The sequence below is a fragment of the Heloderma suspectum genome, chromosome 6 (assembly GCF_057233095.1).
Source record: "Heloderma suspectum isolate Gila_16-S chromosome 6, 16-S_ref, whole genome shotgun sequence".
Classification (NCBI taxonomy): Eukaryota; Metazoa; Chordata; class Lepidosauria; order Squamata; family Helodermatidae; genus Heloderma; species Heloderma suspectum.
This window is the reverse complement of record NC_139463.1, coordinates 55,546,062-55,563,087: the sequence shown is the minus strand read 5'-3', so window position 1 is coordinate 55,563,087 and position 17,026 is coordinate 55,546,062. Positions and strand designations below refer to the sequence as shown.

General features: G+C 48.8%; 1 protein-coding gene across 16 annotated transcripts in view; it reads left to right on the top strand.

Moving 5' to 3' along the window:
• Positions 1–17,026, top strand: part of UBTF (upstream binding transcription factor) — a 63,907-nt gene that overhangs the window by 10,997 nt on the left and 35,884 nt on the right. For 9 of the 16 annotated variants that reach the window (XM_084804422.1, XM_084804418.1, XM_084804423.1 and 6 more), the window contains exons 5-9: positions 3,254–3,409; positions 5,851–5,915; positions 8,536–8,656; positions 10,641–10,774; positions 14,184–14,325. In XM_084804422.1, the coding sequence (XP_084660548.1) occupies positions 3,254–3,409; positions 5,851–5,915; positions 8,536–8,656; positions 10,641–10,774; positions 14,184–14,325 (618 nt within the window). Of the gene's footprint in view, positions 1–3,253; positions 3,410–5,850; positions 5,916–8,535; positions 8,657–10,223; positions 10,335–10,640; positions 10,775–14,183; positions 14,326–17,026 lie in introns of all 16 variants that reach the window. The other 7 variants (XM_084804416.1, XM_084804413.1, XM_084804417.1 and 4 more) reach the window with 1 other exon arrangement.

Below are 17,026 nucleotides of genomic sequence, written 5' to 3'. Positions count from 1 at the left end.
GAATATGAACTTGAGCACGCTCCGGGAGAGAGCGCAGGACAGGAAGGCCTGGCGTGCTATGGTCCATGGGGTCACGAAGAGTCGGACACGACTGAACAACAACAAGCCCTATTCAAGTATACAAATCGCACAAACAGCCATCCCATGGAACCGGGGAGCAGGGTTGGCCTGGATGTGCCCTTCCCCATGATCACCTCCCAGCTGGCGCTGCCCCCACTGCCCACAGGCTTCTGCGGGGAGCTCTGCTGCAAGGAAGCCCGCCCACCTGGGGTGGAGGGCTTGGACCAACAGGGATGTGAGGACGGAACCGGGAGCATGGCTCACGCTCCACATGCCTGAACAGGGCTTGTATCTCTGCATGCTGCATTGCTTCATCTTTCCCTCCTTCTGATCGGCATCTGATGAGGGGCAGGCATTTCTGCCATACCTCTGGCCTGGATGCAACTGAATCGTTGAACGCTCTCCCGGTGAATACATTCAGCGGAATTGGCTCTCCCCGTGCCCCGTGTTTCTGCTCATTCAGAAGGCACGCTCAGAAAATCGGCTCATGCAGAAAAGGGTGGGGTGGGTGGGCAGGTTAGTCTGAGCACTGGATTTGGTAAACCCCCTACCTTTGTTCAACTGTGCTGTTTCTCTGAGTTTCTGTTGCAAGTCAAGCCTTCCTAAAGTAATTTTTGAGAAAATGAAATCAGATAAATGTATATGAGAATCGGCTTTCATTCACTGAGAGAAGGCAGAAAACTTAGATAGAGAACAAGAGAATTAGAACATTGATCAGGCTGTTTTGAGTGAAGGTTGGTTGTTCATAGGGCTGCCAGTTGACAATGGGGGAAAAACAGGACAGGCCAGCTCTACGGCAGCTTGATTTTGGGTGGGAATTGGCAAGTGATGCTTTTCGCAGCATGAAGATTGAGCTTGACCCACCAGGTCTGCCACTCAGGCTGCTGTTAAAGGCATTGGAGCAGCAAGCTGTAGAAAAGCTAGCAGTCTTACACATTACTACACAGTTACTGCTCTGTGGGAATAAAATAAATGTTCGCTTACCTATAACGATTGTTCTTCAAGAGGGGTTACATACTCTGGAGACTGTCCCATGCCATTTGGAAGATGTCCTCCTCTTTGTGCCCTTTTCCTGAGTCATTCTCAGCTACAGCAGTCACAGTTGCTCTTGAACGGAGCAGGCAGACGGGTTTCCGAGCGGCTATGCTCTCCTTTTATGAGTCTTGGCTGCCTCCTTTCGGGCAGAAATCGGGAGCCTGTGGCCAGCCAGCATGACCACTGGTAAGGGGATTTGGAGTCCAGCAGCACCTGAAAGGCCACAGGTTCCCCACCCTGCTTTAGTGTGTTGCAAGAGTCCATGCAAATCTAATGGATCAGATCTCCTTTTTAAAGGTCTGCTTCTCAAGCAGAGACAATGATGGCACGAATCTGAGTTTGCATTTGAACCTTAGGCACACTTTGCAAGCCCAACTACTAGTTGTGGAAACCTAGTCCCAGCAGATCCCATATGTTTTGACATTCATGGACCTGTGACCAAACATAAAAGGAAGTATATAAAGCTAATGAAACAATATTAATTGAGAGAAATTATATCATGTAAGAGGGGTGGGACATCTTTTTTCTGCTGGTGATTGCATTCCCTTGGGGGTCATTTGTTGGCGGCTGCATGCCAGTGTTGGGTGTGGCCTACCCTTCTTTCCCCTCTGTTTCAGCCATCTTCTCTCTCTCTCTCTCTCTCTCTCTCTCTTTTTTTTTTCTCTGACCCTCTTCCCTCCTTCTAGCCCACATAGCAGGCTGCTATGGGAGGGACAGGTTGCTCTTGCCAGAGGGCTGAACGGATTGCCTGCAGAGGGCTTCTGAAATTCAGCCATGTACAGCCCTTGGGATGCAAGTTGCCCAGCCCTGTTCTATAATGTCTATTTAGCTTAAAATATTTATACTCCTCCCTTCCTTATAAATGTTTGAGGTGGCTCACAAATAAGAACCATAAAAATCCAGACCACAATAAATAGGAGCCATGTCTCCTTAGTAGAAGAGCCTCACGTGGCGCAGAGCGGTAGGCGGCAGTATTGCAACCAAAACGCTCCACACAACCCAAGTTCGATCCCAGTAAAGCCGGGTCTCAGGTAGCCGGCTCAGGTCGACTCAGCCCTCCATCCTTCCGAGGTCAGTAAAATGAGTACCCAGCTTGCTGGGGGAAAGGTAGTCACGACTGGGGAAGGCCATGGCAAATCACCCCGCTATAGTCTGCCATGAAAACGCCAGCGCAAGCAGCGTCCCTCTAGGGGTCAGCAATGACCCAGTGCTTGCACAGGAGGGACCTTTCCTCCTTAGTAGAAGAAGAAGAACGGGGGAGTTCCTGACCAGTTGTGCCGCTCCCTCCCTTGCATGCAGAGAGGTGGCCGCTCTGAGGGAGACTCGAGTAGGAGGTAAGCTTGCCATCTCAGGCAAGCTTTCCAGAAGGTTCCGCCAAACGTTGTGCTAGGCATTGATCTGCTGAATATGTTCATATGTGGGAATGTATGTGACTGTTTGGAAAAGAACAACAAATACATTTTCATTTCATGCAATTACCCTTTAGGAAGTTTATAGTAAATAGTATAAAGTATATAATATAAAGTAATGCTATTAGTTGTGGCATGTTAGTGGGGGACTGGCTCTCTCAGCTCCCTTTTCAGAGCCAAGCTAATTGATGACCAAGGGAGATGTTCAGGTGAAGAGGATGGTGTTAAAACGAGTTGTCCTCTAAATGGTGGCTGGCTTGCTCAAGCCTGAGTCTGTGTTGGAAATCTTTTGTATGATTTTAACAAACAATCAAACAAACATAGTTTGAGTTGAGTTTTTCCATCTTCTGGTTAAGCTGAGGATGATGAGGGCTGAAGCGGGGATTCCAATCTTACTTGGAGTTTGTAGGCTTGTATTTTAAACACTGGAAGCTGTCTGATACCAGGTCAGGCTCTTTGTCCATCTAGCCCAGTATTACATACTCTGACTGGCAGTAGCTCTCCAGGGCCTTGGGCAGAGAGGGGTCTTTCTGAACTAGATCATCGTTGGAGTGTTAGGGTTTTCAGGCTTTTTTTCTTCATTAGCTACTTAAAATATGTATTCCAACTCGTTACAAATGTTCAGCTCCACTAACTTTTATTTAAAGCAAGTTTTGCAAACAAAACTCACTAACATTCTGTTTTCTAAACAACACATTTTACAGTCTAGGCAGGCTCAAAATAATACTTCATCTTCTGTCCCCATTCAGAAGCACCCTGACTTCCCCAAGAAACCATTGACCCCATACTTCCGTTTCTTCATGGAAAAGCGAGCAAAGTATGCTAAGCTGCATCCGGAAATGAGCAACCTGGATCTTACCAAGATACTTTCCAAAAAGTATAAGGAGCTCCCTGAAAAGAAAAAGGTGAGCAGCACGTGTTCATTGCAGTGGAAAGTGCTATATGCACATCTACAGGGTTTCATAAACAGCTTGCCTTCCCCTAAATAGGAAGAACCCCTGTTTCAGCAAAAGCTGAGGGCGAGAGCAAGAGAGAGATCACCCCTCCATTTCTCCTTGGTGTAGTTCCCCTCCCTTTCCTCTGGCTCTTTGCAGACAGGATCTTTAAGGTCCTCCTTGTTCCTTCTGCAAAAACTCCAAAACTTCCCTTCCCTGAGTTTTCTGCACATGTCACAGTGCTAGTAAACCAAGCCAAAAGTTATGAACCCCTGATCATCTGGGATTTTAGGACACTTCCCTTCTGCTGCAGTTTGGTAGTGGCTTGAAATAATTAGGATCTTGAGCCTAAAATTTGCTTGCTTTCATTGAGAGAGCCTGCCTACATGCTCTGTTCTTCTGGGCTAACTACCTGCTGAACTCACGGGAGCCTCTGTGTTTCTACATACTTGAGGGGAGATTTCAGTTTGGCGTCTTGCCTGTCTTCTCTGAATCAGCAGTTGTGTAAACAGGAGCAGCAGGCTGGTTGTGTCTGGAGTTCAGGGATCACAAAGGCAATGTCAGGGTGGACACTGAGCCCATAGAATCCCAGAGTAGTTCTTATTCTGAGGAAGAGGAGTCGCTCCTGGGAGAGGAGCGCACTCCTCTTTCCCAGGGCCAACAGCTGATGGAGATTCCTCCCACCAGCATTCCTAGCTTAGATAGCAGTCCTGGGAGTGACAGAGTGCGGGAAGCAGACTTGATGGACGCGCGACGCAGAAAGCGGCGCCAAATGGAGGGTGCAGAAAGGAGGCGTAGTGCCCGGTTGGCGCGCAAACAACAGCTGCGCCCAGAGGATCCAAGGGAAAAGGGGAGGGACTCTCCCTAGTCCTTAAGTTCAGGGGTCTGCCAGTAATTCCCTTTCAAACGGGGACCAACTGTTCCAACTTAGGGCATAGGTACTCTGCTGCTCATATCTAGTTGCTAACGGTAGAGTTGTTAAGTTGTAAAAGAGGAATAAAGCTTCGAAAAGAATCCATTTGTCTGTGTCTGGACTTGGCTACTGGATTAGACTGAGAGAGGCCTCCAAGGAGCCCTTGACAGCTACACAGACAAATGGATTCTTTTCAAAGCTTTATTCCTCTTTTACAACTTAACAACTCTACTGTTAGCAACTAGATATGAGCAGCAGAGTACCTATGCCCTAAGTTGGAACAGTTGGTCCCCGTTTGAAAGGGAATTACTGGCAGACCCCTGAACTTGAGAACTAGGGAGAGTCCCTCCCCTTTTCCCTTGGATCCTCTGGGCGCAACCGTTGTTTGCGCACCAACCGGGCACTACGCCTCCTTTCTGCGCCCTCCATTTGGCACCGCTCTCTGCATTGACGTTGCACGTCCATCAAGTCTGCTTCCCGTGCTCTGTCACTCCCAGGACTGCTATTTAAGCTAGGAATGCTGGTGGGAGGAATCTCCATCAGCTCTTGGCCCTGGGCAAGAGGAGCGCGCTCCTCTCCCAGGAGCGACTCCTCTTCCTCAGAATCAGAACTACTCTGGGATTCTATGGGCTCAGTGTCCACCCTGACAGGCAGAAAGATCCAAAATGGCATTGCAGCGGAGGTGACCGGGAAACCCTTGTAAGAAAGGGTTGGTATTATCTTGGGTAACAACCCTGAGGTTTGAAAAACCCGTGTACTTGTGGAAATGAGCCCCAGTTACCTGGAGTTTATACTCCTAAAGTATGGGGGAAGTCACAGGAGTGGTGTGTGTGTGAGCTCACACGCATGTACGTTTGTACAGTCAGTTCTGAAAGGAGGCAAAAATTCCTGACCGATGGAGAATTTTAAGTTCGTATGCCTAAGACTCTGAGCCAAGGGAATGCCCAGGATGTTACGCCTGGAGGAGTGTTCAGCATGTTTTGTGGCCGTCCCGGGACAGAATTGGGAAAAGCCTGGATTCTATGTGCCAGCCTCTTTGCTGGCACTTGCCAATTTTCCAGCCTTGAATGATGTAGGGTGCCTTGTCCACTTTGGAGGCCAGGGAGGGAGTGTAGGGGGCGAGGGTAGGGGAATGGTCTGTGGAAGAACCCAGTTGGCTTGCCCCATCCCATCGGTAGGACAGCCACGAATGCAACTAGTTACTTGGGGCAAGGAGCAATTCCCCCCAGGCACGGAGCTGGAAGTTCATCCACCTGCGTTTCCCTAGTAGCCCTCTCAGGGCTCTGCTCTGCTTCCTCAGCTGCTGTGTGTGCACAATTCTCGTAGTGGGAGGAAGCTCTGGCCAAATGAAGAAGGGGTGGGTGCTTCCCCCCCCCCCCACCTGCCCCGGGCATATGGCATTTAAGTTGGTCTTGGGATTTGTCACAGTACTGCAGACCTCACCTAGCTTTCTCCACCAGTTGTTAGTATCTGTTTTCCCCTTTTGACTGTCTTCTAGATGAAGTATATCCAAGACTTTCAGAGAGAGAAGCAAGACTTTGAGAGAAATTTGGCAAGATTTAGGTAAGAGTCCATTAAGCAGCTGCTGTGTGTGTGTGTGTGTGTGTGTGTGTCGGGGGGGGGGCAGCTCTGGAGCTAGTCAGTCGCGGCTGCAGACTTCAGTTTCACACAGATCCCAAGCGTTATATGACCTTTACTGCAAAAAGCTGCTTGGTTTTGGTGATTGCTAGGAAGATTGCTATTTTATCCCCCATACTGTTTAACATCTACATGAAACCGCTGGGGGAGGTTATCCGGAGGTGTGGGCTGAGGTGCCATCAATATGCAGATGACACCCAGCTCTACCTCTCTTTCTCATCAAAACCAGCTGAGGCAGTGGCTGTTCTGAATCAGTGCCTGGGCACGGTAATGGACTGGATGAGGGCCAATAAACTGAAACTCAATCCAGACAAGACGGAGGTACTGTTAGTGGGTGGTTCGTCTGCCCGGCTAGGTGATATTCAACCTGTTCTGGAGGGGGTTGCACTCCCCCTAAAGGATCAGGTTCGTAGTTTGGGGGTGCTCTTGGATCCAGAACTGTCACTTGAGGCACAGGTGAACTCAGTGGCACGGAGCACTTTTTATCAGCTTAGGCTGGTATACCAACTACACCCGTATCTGGACAGAGATAGCCTAGCTACGGTTATCCATGCTCTGATAACTTCTCGTCTGGATTACTGCAATGCGTTATACGTGGGGCTGCCTTTGAAAACGGTCCGGAAACTTCAGCTGGTCCAAAATAGGGCAGCAAGATTGTTAACAGGGACTGGCCTGCGAGCTCATATTACGCCAGTACTTTTCCAGCTGCACTGGCTGCCAGTCCATTTCCGGGCCCGATTCAAAGTGCTGGTGTTAACATTCAAAGCCCTTAACGGCTTGGGGCCAGGTTACCTGAAGGATCGCCTCCTCCCATATGTGCCTGCCCAGACCTTAAGATCATCATCAGTGGCCCTTCTCCGTGAGCCCCTGCCAAAGGAAGTGAGGCGGGTGGCTACTAGGAGGAGGGCTTTTTCTGTTGTGGCACCCCGGCTCTGGAATGAGCTCCCTAGTGAGGTTCGCCTGGCGCCTACATTGTATTCCTTTCGGCGCCAGGTGAAGACCTTTTTATTTTCCCAGGCATTTTAGCATTTTAGCTTTCTAAATTTTTGTCTTTGTTGTTTTAAATCTGTATTTTAAACTCCTGCACTGCTGCTAGGTTTTATTGTGGTTGTATTGTTATATTGTGGTTTTAATGTTCTATATATTTTAAATTGTTTTATTGTGTTTTGTTTGGTTTTAATTTTTGTGAACCGCCCAGAGAGCTTCGGCTATTGGGTGGTATAGAAATGAAATGAAATGAAATGAAATGAATGAATAAATAAATAAATAAATAAGAAAGAGTGAGGAAGCCTGAGTGCAGCCAGCAGGCGCCTTGGCTAAAAAGTTGCATGTCCTACCACAGATTTCTCTCTTCACACCTGGAATGGGTCATGGAATGGCAATAAATATCTATTCAGTCAAGTAAATAATTTGCCTGTGGATGTTTGAAAGACCACCCTCATGTCAGGAGAGCCTGGACCAGGCCGGGGATCCATCCAGACCAGCCTTTCCCAGCCTTGGGTCCCATATGTTACGCTGCAATTCCCATCACCCCAGCCAGATTGCCCAGAAGTCTGGGATGGCGCGAATTGTAGGCTGACAGCATCTGGGGCCTAAGGTTGGGAAAGTCTGTTCTTGACCAGCATCCTGTTTCCAGAAGTGAGAGCCAGATGCTTCCGGGATGCACAGAAAGCAGGGCATGTGAGTGGTCGTTCAGTGCTTGCTGTTAGATTTTTGATGAACTGTTCAGCCCAAAGAATTGTACATCTCTAGCTCTTCCCATCTGGTCCGTTTCAGAAGGTGGCAGGCCGGGGTGTTCCCACTTGCCATTCTCCCCTCTCTTTCCCACCTCTCTTCTCCTGCCTCTGCCGTGTCAAGGGCTCCTGACCTTTTTTAAAGTGAGAGAGCACACACGTGCAGCCTCCAGAGCACATGTGTGCACAAACCCTTCTCTCTTTTCTAACATGTATATATTTTAATTCTTTTTTACATTTATATCCCATCTTTTCCTCCAAGGAGCCCAAGGCAGCGTATATGATCCTCCTCTCTATTTTATTCTCATAACAACCCTGTGAGGTAGATTAGGATGAGAGTCAGTGGCTGGCCAAAGTTACTCGGTAAGCTTCATGGCTGAGTGAGGACTTGAGCCTGGGTCTCCGCAGCTCCAGTCCAGCACTCTAACCACTACACCACGCTTGCTCTCGATTTACCATCCAGCAACTTTTTGATACCAGAAGGAGGTAGCGCGAGAGAGGGAGTTGCAGACGACCTCACAGGTTGCATGTTGGCAGTTATTTCTAGCATCAAATGTTCGTTGGTTCTTTAATGTGTGTACTTGAGAAAGAAAGCAGGGGAAAACGAAAAAACTTCAGCCTAGGACTTGGGTGGAAAGGAGGCAGAACTATAATAGATGGAGTCCGCTTCAGTTGTTTGAGTTCAAGAGGGGGAGGTGGTGTGTGGGAATTTAGAGGGGTCAATGTGAGAGTGTGTTTCTTTCCATTCGTACACCTCCAGTATCGCTGATGCCTTATGTCCCCCCCCCTTCTGTTGCCCCTGTTGTATAAAGGGAAGACCACCCTGACCTCATTCAGAATGCCAAGAAATCTGACATCCCAGAGAAACCCAAGACCCCCCAACAGCTCTGGTACACCCACGAGAAGAAGATCTACCTGAAAGTGCGCCCTGATGTAAGTAGATCCACCTGGGTTTCTACGTTAGAGGCCAGAGTGAGTGAAGGGGATACGGGAGCACAGCAAAAGAAGCAACAGTGGTGGAAACCTTGTGGGTAGAGGTAGGGATTGTGTTCTGAAAACAAGATCAGGGAAGGAATACCAGGAGGGCTGCGCCTTCTCTTTGGAATAAGTTGTTTTAAATTATTTTAATTTAAATAGAACTTATTTCCATTTTTGGTTTCCCTGCCATCTAAGGGGCAGTTTACAGTTTGAGCAGAACCAAATGGTAAAGACGTGTCATGGTGTCTACTGTTTGGGCTGTTGGTGGGAGGATCACACATTTGAATGTTTTTCCCCATCCAAAAAAACCCTTTTGCTACCTGCACAATTAGCATGTCATAAGGACATGTTCGCCTAACTTACTCTTTGCCATGTCATTTTCCTATGTGCAGGGGTTATTTATCATGGAGGAAGCATTCACATGTATCCAATCCCCCATCTGAAGTCTGAAGGTGGTACAACCCAGAAAAATCTTTGCTGGGAGAGCTATAGAAGGGATGACAAGAATTAAACTTAGCAGGAGAGTAGAGGAACACGTTCCTAATGAAAGGGCTTAAGAAACTGGGGCTTTATTGTCTTAAAGAGAACTGAGGGGAAATGATGAGAAGTTCAGGAACCTGAGAGTGTGAATCGAAGGAAGTGATTTACTTTTTCTCTCAAGCCAGTAAAGTTTAGGGTCACCCAGTGGAAATGATGAAGAGACGGTACAGGGCAGAGAATGGGGAAGTACGTTTTCATGCAGGGAAGATTTAACCCATGGAACTCACTGCCACAAGATGTTGCTAATGGACACGTACATATAAATGGCTTTATATAGAATTGAGGAGATTTGTAGAGAATGCTCTTAGCCCATGGCCGTGGAGTGGGACCAAAGACAAAACACCAATGTACAATGAGTTGGGACAAGTAACAGAAGGCACCGAACTGCATCTTGTGTTGCATATGAGCTTTGCTGGAGGCATCTCTGTGGACGGCCGAGAGCTAAGCGAGGTGGGCAGCTCGTCTGAATCCGAGGAAGGCTGATGGCTCTCAGTATTCATATGTGATGCTTGCACGCACCTTGTTTTAGTTTGGTATTCCCTGCTTCCATAACTTGGATTATCCAGATAGGCTGGTCTTTTTGGTCAGAAAGAGGTGAATAAAATGAGGGCAAAGATATGAGACCCTTACAAGCGTGACCATGAGGGTCAGGAATGTTCTTTCTATTTAAAAATAAGCAAAAGCTGATTTACTCAGGATGCCAGGTTCAGTGCAAGGTGATTCTCCACTTAACACAGCAAATCAGTGAACGTGTAGGCCAAGGGTGTCGCTTGCATGGGCATATAGGTTTCCTTTGTATTGAGGTACATTGTTCCCCCTAAAGGAACTAGAGAGAAACTTTTTTTTTTTTTGGAAGTAACCGTCCCCAAAGTTTAGCTCAGCTCACTGCCGTACCACCAGGGTGGGCAGTGTTCCCCCCCTTCCCCATATTTTTCCTTTTTACCTAATTTTTTATTTCCCCCTCCCCACCTGGGTTTTTCAGGCCACCACGAAGGAGGTGAAGGATGCGTTGGGCAAGCAATGGTCTCAGCTCTCGGACAAAAAAAGGCTGAAATGGATTCATAAGGCTCTGGAGCAGCGGAAGGAGTATGAGGTAGGGAACACTCAACAGTTCCCCTCCATCTTCTCCCCCCTGTGCTCAGCCCGGCCTTGTCGCGGCTGTTGAAACCCAGCCGCGCTCCGAGAGCCGACTTGCGGGTGCCGCTCCCTCCTCTTGAGCCTGACAGGAGTTGCAAAGCAACTCCTTCACTGCGTCTTCTGCCAAGTGTTAAAAACGATCAGGGCCATGCAAGCGTGTTCTCCCCTGCCTGCCCCACAACCCGAGAGCCTAGGGAGGGTGTCTCCCCACAGCTCCTCTCTGGCTGCCATGTTAACCACCCCGTGTGTTTGCTGTCTGCAGGAAATGATGCGGGATTATATGCAGAAGCACCCGGAGATGAACATTGAGGAAGGGGCTCCCCCCCGTTCCACCCTGACTAAAGCAGAGAGGCAGTTGAAAGACAAGTTTGATGGGCGACCCACCAAGCCCCCTCCGTAAGTTGCTGGGGCCCTTGTGATGATATGGGGGAGGGGATGTTTATTTTCCTTTGGGGCAGCTCATATTGGTTCGAAGTGCCTGCCTCTGTAAATATGTCCAGCTGGAAGGGTGGCGTCTGCTGCTGCCATCTGTCCAGTGTCTGCTTGCTGTGGCAAGATCGCTGGGCTGTTGAACTTAGATCAGGAGAGACCTGGGTTCAACACCCTGTTCAGGCATGATGCTCGCTGCGTGACTTTGTGGCCAGACACTACCAGTCCAACCTACCTCACAGGGTTGTTGTGAGGATAAAAAGGGAGGATGCGCTATATTTGCTGCCCTGAGTGCCTTTGCCGGTACAAATTATTTTAATTTATTTTAATTTATTCATTACATTTCTATACCACCCAGTAGCCCTGGGTGGTTGTCAGTCTGTCTCTGTGTCTCTGTCTGTCTGTCCTTCTCTCTCTCTCTCTCTCTCTCTCTCTCACACACACACACACACACACACTCACACACACACATTAAAAACAAGTCTTACTGGGGTAGGATGGCAGTTTCTCCTTGTGTCCATGATTGCCTCATGAGACGAAATGGGTCCTGCTTATTGGCACGTGCTGAAGGTTTGAGATGGATGTGGGGTGGGGGTGATGCACCTTGCCCCACCCCTTGATAGGACCTTTCTTTCATCCTGCCCAAATTAGTTGCCCAAGGCATCGGAAGGAGGTTGACAAGTACCCACACTCCTCCTCATCTGCAGGTCTGCGGTGAGAGCAGCTCAGGAGAGCATTTTGCTTTGGGGAAACGCGCATGCACACACACAAGCTTCCCAGGGATCTGTCCCCAACAGTAACTTGCGGTGCACATCCTTTTGTGGATGGGACAGAGCAGTGGTTCCCCTCTCCACTTACAACCACTTTTCACTCCCTTTGATTTAATTTTTACCTGGCTCTTCAGTAAAAAAAAAAAATCTCTTGGGGCAGCATGCAATCAAATAAGAAAACAAAAACAACGCCATGAAACCTCAGTTACAAAGTGAAAACGGCAGAAGAACAAAACGTTAGGAGCAAGATAAAAACTGGCCAAAGGCTTGGAAAGAATAAAAAGTGTCTCCAGTTGGCCCTGAAACGACTTCATAGCGGGCGCTGGGGAGCATTCCAAAGCCAGGGCATTATGGGAACGCGCAGCCTGATGCACGTCCACCTGCGTGCATCTAGCGCTGCCCTCCCTTTTTCTGTTTCCCCCAGCTGCTCCCAGCCCTAGTGGCCTCCTGCTGTGCAGCCCCATTCGCTGTCCCCCACCCCTCATCCATGACACCCAGGACCTCGCAAGTACTCGCTTGGCTATTACCTGTCCTTACTGGAGTACAATCCAAGGAAACGGGAGGTGTTCCTCCTACTTTTTCTTCATTTCTCCAGACTTTCCCACCTCCCTCCCATGCCCTCCTACGCACTCAGAGGTGGCTCTCTGTGCTTGCTAGAGAACCTGAGAGGAGGACAGCTTTTTCTTGCTCTTGCGCGGCTGCGTCAGGGAACTCCTGGTGTTGGTTCCTGTGACGTTCCTGCCTCGTCCCAGCGAGGAGTCCCCTTTTCTGAGGCCTTCCTCACCCCAGCAGGAAGCTCATTCTCTCACGCACTGGGTTTCACTGCCACCAGGACCTTAAGGCACAGGTCCAACCCACACTCAGTCCCCTGTCTGTGAGGACACACTTGTGTGCGTTATCACCTGTACTGCTTCCTTTATTACTTTCCCCTTATGTAGCCAAGAGCAGAAGGTTTAGGATTTGGTTAAACAAACAAAGTTTATTAATTACAGTAAATACTTTGCTGAACCATAAATACGCAACTCTTAATAGTACTGTTAATGTATGTTCTCTCATACACCAGATTACACTCTCCGACACTTCACAGATTACCACAGATCTCTCTCTCTCTCTCTCTCTCTCTCTCTCTCTCTCACACAGAGTTCTCAATCCTAAAATCGTATATCCCCATCAACTCATATCCCTTCCCCTATTCTAAACCCTGTCTCTGATCTTATCTCATTCTAGTCTCATCACAGATCTCTCTCTCTCTCGTCCCTATATGACTCGCACAGCACAGTGCAGAGCTTTTGTAGCACACATTCTCCCCCCCACTTGCTCAGCCAATCATTTCACATACGCCAATTTACCATAACCATAGACTCATAACAGGTACACATACATTACTATACTTAGAGAGAGAGAGAGAGAGAGAGTGAGTGTGTGTGTGTGTGTGTGTGTGTGTATATATATATACACACGCGCGCGCGTAATGTCACAGTTCCCTTCTGCAAAGTGCAATAAATACAAAGAAAGTCCATTGCAGGCTTCTGGGGGTGCTCCCTCCAACAAGCAGAATTGTGGGTGCCTGGTCATGCCTGAAAGTCCCCCTGCAAGACCCATTTCTTCTGTAGAAGTTTTAGCTGAACTCCCTGCTTTTACTTTGCCTGCAGCAGTCGATATTGTTGACGTTGCTGATGCACCAACTAGGATACATTTCTGCAAATTTGGCAGGTCTGGAACGTTCGTATTCATTTTAGTTTTAGCTGCCTCTTCATGGAATAGAAGGAGCAGCCCAAGTTCATATCATCCAACTCTTCACCCCTTTCTCCCTGTCTTACTGAGGGCAGGATTTGGTGTGCGTAAACCCACATCCCCACAACCATCCTGCAGGCTAATTCCATGCTCCTTGTTTGTTTTTCTCTCTAGCTTCCATTCATCCCTAGGAGTGAGTTTGCGTTTAACGTCCATTTAAACTCAGTAAAATCTGAGTGACAGCAATATGCCTCAGAAGAACTGCACCCTTGCAACCGAAAGTTAGGTGGAGAGAAGTCCTTAAAATAGGGTTGAAAATAGCCACTTGCCTGGCCAAGTTAGGAACACCCCCCCACACACTTTTCTTGCAGGATATCCATGTTTAAGAGGGCTGGTAATAATTTCTCTGGCTAGTGACATCTGTGGACTTATTTGTAAGACACTGTTTTTTGTGGATGGTCAGGATTGGCAAATAATCCAGCGGAGAGAGGGAGGACAAATCTCGGTGTGCTCCGGATGTCTGGACTTGGTGTGCCGGAGTTAAACTTAAGGGGGTGCTCTTCATTGGATCAATTGCCTTCCTTCTGCATTTTTGGCTCAAGTCAGTACAGGCTTCAAAGCTCAAAACTAGGGAGCATCTAAACAGGTTGGGAATGTGATGCACGTACCTATTACACACTTAAGCCCTACTCTTGCTTGTTACTGTGAATCCCCAGCCAAATGAGTATTTGTGGCTGGAGTTGGTGATCATGGGTAAGGGACCAGAGAGTGAGAAGTGCTTCAAGCACCAGCTCTGCCTGCTTTGGTTGCATATAGCATCCCAGGTACTAACTGAATGGGGTGGTGCCATATAAAGAAAATTATTATTTTAGGAATAGTTACTCGCTTTACTGTGCTGAGCTGATGGCAAACATGAAAGATGTCCCAAGCACAGAACGGATGGTACTCTGCAGTCAGCAGTGGAAGCTTCTTTCCCAGAAGGAAAAGGATGCCTACCACAAGAAGTGTGATCAGGTGAGCGCAGCCTTTGTGTGTGTGTGAGAGAGAGTGAGGGCTAAAAATGCTGTCAGGGGCATAGAGCGGGTATATTTCCCAATTCTAGAGACACAAAAAAGCAGGGTTCAACCTGCTGCTCATAAGGAATGCAGTTTGATGGTGCCGTCCACTGATCTGGTGGTCTCCTCCAGTTTGAAAATTAGCTCCAGTAGCCCCATGTGCTGCTGCACACAATCACAAAAGGGTCAAGAAAATAAGTCCACGTGCCGTTCTTAAATTAATCAGCAACTCTTTGGTCTGATAGCCCTGCTGAAATTGCTATGCTCTATTTTGACCGCTACTTACAAAACAAATAAATGGTTATGGTTTCTAGGACTTCGGAGGGGCAGGACGGAGAAGGATCCGACAACCTACCTCAAACCAGACCAGAGTGATGTCTGCGTTAGGGGCAGAAAAGGGACATTGACATGAATTCTGATAGCACAAGTGGGGAAAAGGCAAACAATTGAAAGTCCGAGAATAACATACCTCCGCTCCGGCTCTCCTGAGATGAGCCATTCCTCCGCCTTGGCCCACAAGCGGGTGCCTGTCTGTCATTGCAGTTTGGGCCCTTCCTGTGGGAGGTGGCCTCGCTCAGTTGCAGTCCTGCCTGCTCCATGGCAACAGGGTTTTTTCTAGAGCTCTGTGGCTCCCCACATTTCCTCCATACTCAGTTCTCTAGATTTTAGGTAGTTAGGGTGGGAATTAATTTGCCTTCAGCCTCACTTGGTTGCCTTTGAATTAATTGATAGCTATGCCTTGTTAAAGATTTCTGCAGCCAAAGCTGCATTGGTGACAGACAAAAAAGGTCTACCCAGCTGCAAAAAAAAAGAATTAAAATTAAAATCCCCCTCTAGGTTTGGAGCGAGGAAAAGGCCAAGGAATATAGTGGATCGGAGGGTGTTGGTGCAAGGAAAAGGGCAAGAGAAGTATGGGAAATTTTGTAGGGCTTTGGGCAGCGAAATGTTGGGGAGGCCTCCCTGCGCTTTGTCCGGCTTTACCAGGGGGTCCTCCAGGCCTGGAGACCCCCCCCCCTCCCTGAATCAACGTCGTACCGACAGTGGCAATGCTGATAGCCAGACTTCAGGGCTTGTGGCACCCATTCATTACTGCCTGAAGATCCAGCAGCCATTTTAGGCATCTCACAGCACTCCTTGGCAGAGACGACGGGAGTCGTACAATGGTGGCAGAGAACTACACTTTCTTCACCACCACCACTACAATACAACATCGTCGGATGCATGCTCTGGCCTGGGTTCAGTTGGACTCCTCATAAGTCTTCTGCTGCTTGCACTCTCACTGTCAATCCCACTGTCTCACTGAACGTAGCTCTTCAGCATACCAAGAAGCTTGAACAGTCTGGGCAGGGGTGTCTAGAAGGGGGTTGTAGCATCCAGTCACCTCCATTCTAGAGAAAGGCCAGAGCCTTAGCAGGACCTGTAGCCATATCAGTGGGAAAGTTTCCAAATAACCTTGGGAAACGATCACAACCCATAAACCTCTGAGGGCAGACCTTCTCACTAGGTCTTCCACTCCTGCAGAAGTCAGGAGCAGCCCGTAGCCCTAATCTTAACAAAGGCTCAAACTTGGCTGACTCTTGGATGGGGTGCCTAGGAAAAGATGAAATCCCAAAGGCCTGCAGCATCTCAGCCCAACTCGATTTCTGTAATGCATGTCAGGTTGTCATGCTCATCCAGGATCACATCCTGTACTGTTCGTGTTTTACCAGTAACCAACCTGACGTTTAGCAGCAGCCCCCTTGGGCCTGACGTGTTGCTGAGATGCCTACAAGTGTCATTAAGGCAAGGGTGGTGCAACAGGCAGTACTTGTCTGGCGTCCCTTGCCCTCACCTACCCTTTCCAGTCTCCCATCACTGTGCTGCCTCCTGCCCCAAATACCTTCGGGGGTGTCCCCAGGGTGCCCTTCTCTGAGTTGTCCATAAACACGTCCTTGAGGCACGCCTGCGAACCAGAAAAAAAGACAAGAGCAGATTAAAAAAGCACATATAAGGACAATATTTACAAACAGCAAGCTGCTCACAAAGGCTGGTATGTCCCTTCCCCAAAAAGCAAGGCCACTGCTTGGAAATGCGCACCAGCTCCCTGGTGACGTTCCCGATCAGCACCCTCTCACCAGGGCATCCATTTGTCCTCCCGTTTCAGGGGAGAGAAACCCTCTGTAGCGTCACCAGAGCGGGCCTGACAGAACGGGCCCCTGAAGGGGTGCTGGGCCAGGGGATCTGGAGGTGGCGGCAAGTGGCAGAGCCCTTGGAGCAGTGAGTTTGTGGCGGGGGGCCTCCTCCCCTGGCCCAGAGGTTTCTCTAGAGGCTCCCCTTGGGCAGTTGAGCAGTGAGTCTCTCTCAAGGCAGCAGCAATAGAGGAATACTAGGGTCTGGGTGTTAAAAGCCCTGCATGCTTATCCCTGCTCCCAGTTGTTCCAGGCACGGCGCAAACTCCCTCTGCTGTTCCACCTGTTTCCCCTTGGCCCTTTAATCCTAGTTAAAGAGTTTCAAATTGCAACACTGCCACTTCTCTCTCTCTCCCCCCCCCCCCGTCCCAACCCAACACACACACCTACTACCACAAACTTTCTGGAAGATGAGAGAGGTGGCAACAGTAGAGCCCCTGGTTAGCAACTTGCTTTTGTTGCTAACCAGACCAAGGGGTGTGCCTCCCCCCA